The sequence below is a fragment of the Siphateles boraxobius genome, unplaced genomic scaffold (genome assembly GCF_051911475.1).
Source record: "Siphateles boraxobius isolate OS27281-9 unplaced genomic scaffold, OSU_SipBor_1 13, whole genome shotgun sequence".
NCBI lineage: Eukaryota > Metazoa > Chordata > Actinopteri > Cypriniformes > Leuciscidae > Siphateles > Siphateles boraxobius.
The window spans coordinates 16,015,329-16,023,623 of record NW_027508733.1 but is presented as its reverse complement, the minus strand read 5'-3'; the positions used below and the strand labels follow the sequence as shown (position 1 = coordinate 16,023,623).

Here is an 8,295-nt window from a genome sequence, read left to right as displayed (position 1 = left end):
AGGCTAATTTGCACCGCAATTGAGAGGGTTTCTGTCAACACCGATCCATTCATCAGGATATTAGCCTACACCAGGTTGCATATTATTCAAATTTAAGTGGGCGACTTGCCAGGATTCATGCCAGGAATTTCTTGCTCGCGGAATCTTTGGAGGCTCACGTCGCGCAATTCAAATAGTCTGTTGGCGCCCTTTAGCTAGGCCTACTGTTTATTTAGCCGCCAAGTCGTTTTAAACAAAACAATACAGATTTTCCCCCCATATATTTTTATGTATAATAATAAAATCAAATAAAACAGCAATTCGAAGTAGGCTGATTGTGTTTTGTTCATTTCCTGACGGAATTTATATTTAGTTTAGCCTATAACCGCGTCTCATTTTAGCACCCAGTGTCTGTTAATTGCTCTGATTAATGTCAAATAAACAGCTGCTTATGTTTTTTTCTTTGTAGCTTGCAATAATAATTCTAAACTAATTCTAAATGATTCTAAAGGGCTTCAGCGGCTATTGTTGCTATTGGTAATTTCCTAGCAAACATCTGTTTGCAATCGTCTATTTAGGGCAGGCTGACTAACAAAAAGTAATATCTACTTGGTGTGCAGTGCGATAACGAGCCTTATTAGCCTACCACTTAACGGGCGGCGTATTGTTGCGTCCTCAACGAACACAACTTACGTTCACTATAGCGTATTTAGCGTTACGCTTCAACGTACATTTACGAAAACATACACATTCGCATCCTATAGTATAGATTATCTTAACATTTCTGTATTTATTTGATTAACAGGCCTATAGTTTTACTGTTTTCATTATTTATTTGTAATATTAATATTAGCCTATTCCAATAACTAAATATTTCTAAACACATCTATTCATCGGTTTAGTTATTTAGTAAGTTTTTTTGTGGAATTCAAGATAGGCTAAACACATAGGAGGAAAAAACTGCTGCAGGCAAGTTGTGATTCTGTGAATAAATATTCATTTGAACATTTAACACTGTCATTTGAAGGGGAGTTCCACCCCACCAGTGGTTGCGCAGCGGTGCACCCTCTCTCGTTTTTCTGAAGGAGTATTTCTGCTGTGGGTGGTGGTATTCAGTTCACTTCGCTTTCACCAGATGCTGAGTTCATTCTCCAGTGCAAATATGGAGCTGGGTAAAATCACTGGAGATGCAGGATCGGCGCACATTGAGCTTTGTGCACAGAGAAACCACTGAACACATAATTTGAGGGAATAGTCCGTTTATATAATAAATAAGTATTTGAAACGTTGTGAAGCCTTTCATAATGTGGATTATAGTACTGTGGATATTTGTCCAAGTTTTGCTTGGTACTTCAGTCGAAGCACAGGTAAGATAAACAAATGTGTTGCTTTTATAAACCCATATCTCACATCACATCACCTTCATGATTTATTTGAATTTAAAGCCTTAAAAACTTTATATAATACAATACATTTCAACGTTAAACATAATATCTTAGATCTAAATGTTTTTCTTCTTATCTTGTTTATTGTGAAAGTTTGAATCTTTAATCTTTAATTGCTACCTTTCCATCTAATTTAACCCTTAAATGACTTTTAACTGTGTAATCTAACATATATAATTCAGTTAATATATTTGACTTAAATGAAGCAGTTAATTTTGATTTTACAGAATCATTCATTTTAGATTGTTGCCTGACAAACATTGTGAAGTCATATATGTAAAGTCAGACAATTTGAATGTTATTTATCTGGAAATGTGACATAATTGTATGCAACATTGCAGAAATTTTAGGAGTGAATTGTTGGATTTAGTATTTATTTATTTTTTGACGGATGACAACAGATTTATATTATAACTGCAAGCAAACAAGCATGCATGTCTTCTGATGATTTTCATGACGTTTTGCATTTATGTATAAAGCTTAAAGGTCTGTTGGTGGCTTTAAAACTCCATGACATATCTGATTAGAGGTCTAATCAAATCCAATATAAATAAGTCAAACACTTAGACTACTTAAGTCAAACACTTCTCTTGGTTTTGTCTCTGGGCAGCATTTGGACCCTGATGTAGGCTTAACAGCTCAGGAACAAGTTCTCCTGCTGTATGACATCAAACTGCAGTGCCTGCAGAACATCTCAGAACACAACCCTGCTGGTAAGACTCCGCTTGGAACCTTTTTTCACTCTAAAACCAACATCATTTTGATGTTCGGTGGTAGCTGAGAGGACAGATAATTTATAATAACTGAAAGAAATATGCAGGAGTGTTTTTGTGATGGAGAGATGCTTTATCAGATACAACAATTGTAGAAAAAAATAACATTACAATGTCCAGAAATCAATATCAGTTGTAGCCTACATTGAGAACTCATGTTTAATGTGATAGTTTTATTCTTACACATATATAGATCCACAATTAGCATTTGGATTCCCATGGTCTAGTGGTAGAACTTTTATTAAGCGTGTCAGAGGTTCTGGGTTCTAATCTGTCCTCGCATAGATCCCCCCTCATTAAAATCAAAGATATTCATTAATGACTGTATATCAAGAGCAGTGACACGTTTGTGTGCACTTTGTTTTGTGATTTCAATGGAACGATTAGAGAGTCTCTGCAACGGCATAAGATTGGCGCTCTCATCTGTGTGAAGTCTGCACAAGCCAAAAGACAACGTTCCGCCTTTGATAACATTGGCACCGAACACTCAGCATGATTTAAAAAACAACACATTACAGAGCCAGATCGCCTCTTATTAAACATCTGTGTGGGGTGATAGGGACAAGTGATAGGGACATTTAACACCCGTGTCTCCCGCAAATTACGCATATGCAAATATGGGAGGATTGAGATAAAAGGGACTCTAAAGTGCATTTATGCCATTTGTTCATTAGTTTAAAAGATTTTTACGTGTCAATTCACATCTGAGGCCTAATCCATTGAACAGAATCTGAATCTGTTCAGAGGACTTATCTGTCAAAATCTGCAGCCATGATCCAAGATCTGTCAAGAACAGAAGGTCTTTGGTTGGTTCATGTGGTTTTTGAGTTTGGATCTCTCTTGCTCCTGTCCAAATTCGTTTGGTCTCTCTGCTTTGATTCTTTATTTAGACACTGAATTATCTTACAATCAAATAACCATACATCTGGCCCCTTATATAAGCATGCATAATATAGTTTTTGTATTCAATCTGATGCAGATTCAAGGATATCGATCTTGGCTGATTGATTTTCAGTCGCTTTTCAAGTTGGCGTTGTTCGATTATAACATGTAAATTAAATAAATTATGCAAATGACATAAAGGTCACAGTTTTTCAGCCTAGATGCAAATACACATAATGTTGTTAAAGAGCTGGACTGATAACCAAAAGGTCGTGGGTTTGAATGGATGCACGCCTTAGCAAGAATTAAACAATTGAAACAAATTTCATTAAAAAATTGCTAGTACGTTGTATTTTTATTATAATTTACATTGTTGCAGCACCTTTTTTAACCCTCTCTCTGAACACTCTGTTTTAGTTGGAAATGTTAAATCCCTTATCATAAGCGGCGAGTATCGAATGATTTCCTGAGGCGCTAGCTGTAACTAGTTTGAGCACTAGTCCGGTAATGACAGTCAAAAAGAACAAGCTGATCAACCCGAACCACCTTCACAACATTTGGCAGTACTTTTCACAGTGGTAATTCTGTATTTTATATCTCTCTCACATTTCAGATGTGGTATAACTCATTTAAAACACCTGATAGCTCTGAACTGTTCAGAAAGCAGGCGTTAGAAAAACGGTGAGAATTAAACAAACGGTTGTGGTTGTACTGCTGAAGATAGTGTTAAAACACATTTTAACCACTGTTTCCTTAGTTCGTACGCCTTGGGAAGGCTGAAAAAGGGTGGTTTAAATTCGTGATGGAATAAACAGCATCTCGTGGACATGTCCACAACACACTATTAATGCAACTCAACCTGGCCTCTACAATTTTTTGTGTTTGGGTATAATTTTAATGAGGATTATTGTGACGTGTTCATCCTGGAAGAAAACTCAAGTCTACAATCGAGGCATTTCATGGAGTTCAGAAACAGTGTGCACTGATATCAAGAATAACTCCCTTTGGAGTGACTTTGTGTATTGTAACTTTGCAGACCTTTTCATGCTCAAACAGCAACATTACACACTAAGGACAGATGAACATGTAAACAAGCATAATAAGACACTTATTTTTTACAGTGTAATGCACAGCAGCCTCATACCATACCATACCATACAAATACCATATAAATATAATAGTCTTTTAAAGCCATTAAATGTGCTGAAACTTTCAAAGTGCAATTGCTTTTGGATGTGCCACAGCTACACAAAAGCCCACAGAACAGATGAAAAACACTGCACTAGTGCACATCTATAACAATGCTTCTGAAATCTGAAGGGAGTTTGTGATGTCACAGATTAATGGTGTAGTGCAGTTTATGAGTCACCCTGCTGTTTAAAGAAACTGACGCACGTGTTTTTTCCTCAATTTTCCTGTTGTTGTTTTTTTTTTTTCATTTAATTGTGTTGGTCTTACCATCATCCACGTGCAAGCGGACCAGTCATGCCAAGATAAGATTGTGAAAGGTTACTGGTTACCAGTGTAATTCTGAATTAGGATGCTGAGGCCGGTGTGATTAAAGAATGCAAGAGATTATTTGTGCACATATGAATCATCACAAAGAATGGCAGAACAAGAAAATATTCACTGCAGGGAACTACACTAACATTTTCCACTGGTGGCACTTGCGCTACTAACTTTTTCAGTTACTAGCGCAAAACATGATTTGGTCGCACAAATTATTTATATAGTAAGCCGCTCTGGATAATAATGACCAATAGTGAAACTGTATTGCATACAGATGTGCTTTTTATTTTACTCTCCATCTTTTAAAACACATGCCTTCTTGTTTTCTTTAAAAATGGTTGGGATAGATTTACTGCAATAGAAAATACAGTAGCCTACACAATGAAGTGCTAAATTAATTTCTTTTGGATTTCACCATGCTATGGTTGGCACAGATGGGCAGACTTCTGAACTCTTAAGGAAAAGTAAAATAAATATAATATGTCATTGTGAAGCTTCAATGATTCGTGTTTGAATTGTTTTGACGCAGTTACAAATTTGGACAGTCCTGCAATTGAAGGCCCACAGAATTTACAGTAGGGCTGCACGATATTGGTAAAAAAATGACATTGCGATATTTGATTTTTCTGCGATATATATTGCGATATAAAAACAATTTCACCAGATGACTTGAATAGCTCTACTTGGAAAGAATGAATCATTCTAGAATGACTCTTGAGTTCAGTGTTGGACAGATCAGTTGTTATTTTAACCATTCATTAAAGTGAATCGGTTCAAATGAGTCAGTTCGCGAATCGGACGTGTCATTAACGGACCACGGCACACGTTGTGTGATTATCCAGGCAGTTTAGGACATCGCACAAGATTTGTCTCAACACAGAAAACATTTCATCACCAGATAGATTTTTTGTTTTGTTTATTGAAAGAGTGGTTTATGCCATCTGAATGTGTGGAAAGCTTTTCAGAGAAGATGAGGCAGCGTTATTTTAGCAAAATTCACAACCAGTGGTAGTTCAGAAAAAAAAAACTTCGGTCCTCCGACCTTTTACCATCGTGTATTCTCAAAGATATTCAGTCAACTCAATTCATTATTATGAGCGAGGGAGGGAGAGAGAGCGCGCGCGCGACTGGGGCTTTCACTCTCTCTGCTCGTTCTCTCAGTTAAACAAGCGCGAATCCGCGAAGCCAACTTGATGTGTTGAATGCTCAGAGCGCGTTATAAAACGTATTCTTAAAATACACATTTCTGTTTTAATAAATGCTCATAGTAAATCATAGCATATTGCCTAAAACATTAGGTAGGTACAAAAATAATCAAACGGTGATACATTTGCGACCCATTAAAAATTAGGGTCGCAATGGCATTTCAAAAGGTCGCATATGCGACCATTTTGGTCGCAGTGTAGTTCCCTGCACTGAAATGTGAACCAGACTCTCTTGTGAATGTAGACACTTCCATTCAGCTGCACAAGATTATACATGATCTGAGCTTGAATCTCGCTATATCCTGCAGTTTATCCATCAAAATCTTCTTATCAGACAATAATCTCACACATGCCATGTCATGTCTCACACAGCTGAATATTTTCAAATCCAACAAGTAAAAATGGTGTGCTATTAGATTTTGCTATTAGTGAATGCAATGCTGTCAATCTGTTTGTGTAAAAATGTAGGTAAGGGCCAGATATACTTCAAAACAAAGTTTGTTTCGGTAGTTCGAAACAGCTTGCAAAAGCAAACATTCCAGAAAAGTTCGCTCTGACAGGTAAACTTCTTCGAACTACCATTGGTCAGTGGTGATTACGTAATATATGGGTGTGGCTCAGAGTCTCCGCCTTCTTGGACGTGGAAATCTTCTCCAGTTTATTTCTTCTGTTCAGTCTGTCGAGGTTGGACGTCCACAAATAAAAGCATGAACACACTGGAAATCCACTTTATTGTCGAAAATTAAGTTGTAATTCTAATCGAAAGCGACACTGTCATTGTTTTTTTCTTTCATGTTTAATACTTGGAGCTGCTTGATTTAAAGCAATTTAAATGCTATATAAATAAATGTGATGTGATGTGACTTGGAGTGCAAATTGCAGTGGATGTGCAAAATATATCCACATTGTTGTGTTTATTATGTTGTTGAAAGGAAAGCGTTTAGCACATATTCACAAATTCATCTAAAAGCCGCTCTCAGCAGTGTGGGTGGCGTCGGGATGTTGCCGCTGCTCACTTAGCCTGTCGGAGTTGGCTGTATAATCCAAAAAAACGCGTAATGCAGGATCATTGTAAAAACTAAAGGTGCCTCAAATATCTTGTCGGATACTCAAGGAACTTCAAAATGTAATTTAAGTGCATCATAGCTCTTTCTCCTATATAGTAGGGTTACTGGTGGAGCATTTGCTCACTTTGGGGTTCTTGCTGGAACTTATGAGATCCTTTAAGCACTGTGTAGTTCAGTGGTTCCGGAGTCACCTTTTCATTACTATAAGACCTCGAAGTGCTTTGGGGGAAATTAGAGGAACTTCAATGCTATAAAAGGGTTATTGTAAGATATTTTAACATTTAAGTAGTTCCTGGAAGATGTCTTATGTCAAAGCCAGCATCTGGAGCAACCCAATGGTTCTGTGAGGCCAGAATAATATTATTATCCTATTAGGCTATTATTATAGGCTACTTAAGTTTGATTCAGTATTCAATGTGTTACATTTATTTAGTATAGGCCGATTTTATTGATTAATTTAAACCTTAAACAACAACAATAAATAATAATAATAACATGAAGAAGAAGAAGAAGCAGGAGGAGAAAAGTTTTATTATGTCACGAAACTGCTGCTATTCCTCTGCTGTCATCGCTTCAGTGATCCTCACGCATGTCGCGCGCAACAAAGCTCAGCTGATCATCATCGGGTTTGAAAGTAACGGCTCCTCTCATCAAAGCCTGCCGTAGCTTCAGACGTTTGTTCGGCTCTCCGTTACAAGGTTTGTAAACTCGCCAAATAAATATAAATACAGAGTCTACTCACCATATATTCAAACACATATATAATCTAAATGTATTATAGTTACTATGTTTTTACAGTGTTTACCACTCGTTTATTGCACAGTATGTGGTATGAAGGTTTTAGCCGCGATGCTAACTAATCTAATGAACTAACGAACAATTGGAAATAATTGACTTATTGTCTTAGATTGTTTTAGTCATTCAATTCAACCTATTCTGTACAACTGTGTCTTCAAATTGCTGATATAACTAATTAGCTAATAGGTGATTCCTGGTCCCATCATTGGCGTTTGTTATGAATAACACAAGTGCTTAGGCTTTATTCTGCACGTTTTCTGGCCAATAAATATTATGTTGTGAATGGATATAATCAGCTTTGTTCTTTTGTTTCCCCAGAACAACCAGTACATTTCTAAAATAACAGTTCAGAGGCAACATTGTATTACAGTAAGTTACCTGCACCACATGCAGTAGTACTTTATTACTATGAACTTTTCACGTGAAATTGTATATTTTGACTGTTTAGCCTACTTGTGTTTTTTAATCAGTTATTCTCTGAAAATCTTCCCTCATGCTCACAAATCTCATTCATGTTACTCAGAAAAATAATATAACTTCAAGTTTAGTCTTTTTAGACAAAAAGCTATTACATGGCTTCAGAAGACTCACAACACAACTCATAACACATTTTTCTTTTCTTTTTTTCATATTTTTA

At 36.5% G+C, this 8,295-nt stretch overlaps 1 protein-coding gene across 1 annotated transcript in view; it reads left to right on the top strand.

Annotated features, from left to right (window-relative positions):
* Positions 1-1,093: 1,093 nt before the first annotated feature.
* pth2rb (parathyroid hormone 2 receptor b) overlaps positions 1,094-8,295 on the top strand; it is a 42,193-nt gene continuing 34,991 nt past the window's right edge. Inside the window, exons 1-2 of the mRNA XM_077226133.1 lie at positions 1,094-1,346; positions 2,035-2,137. Of these exons, the coding sequence (XP_077082248.1) occupies positions 1,284-1,346; positions 2,035-2,137 (166 nt within the window). The 5' untranslated portion in view covers positions 1,094-1,283. The remainder of the gene's footprint in view (positions 1,347-2,034; positions 2,138-8,295) is intronic.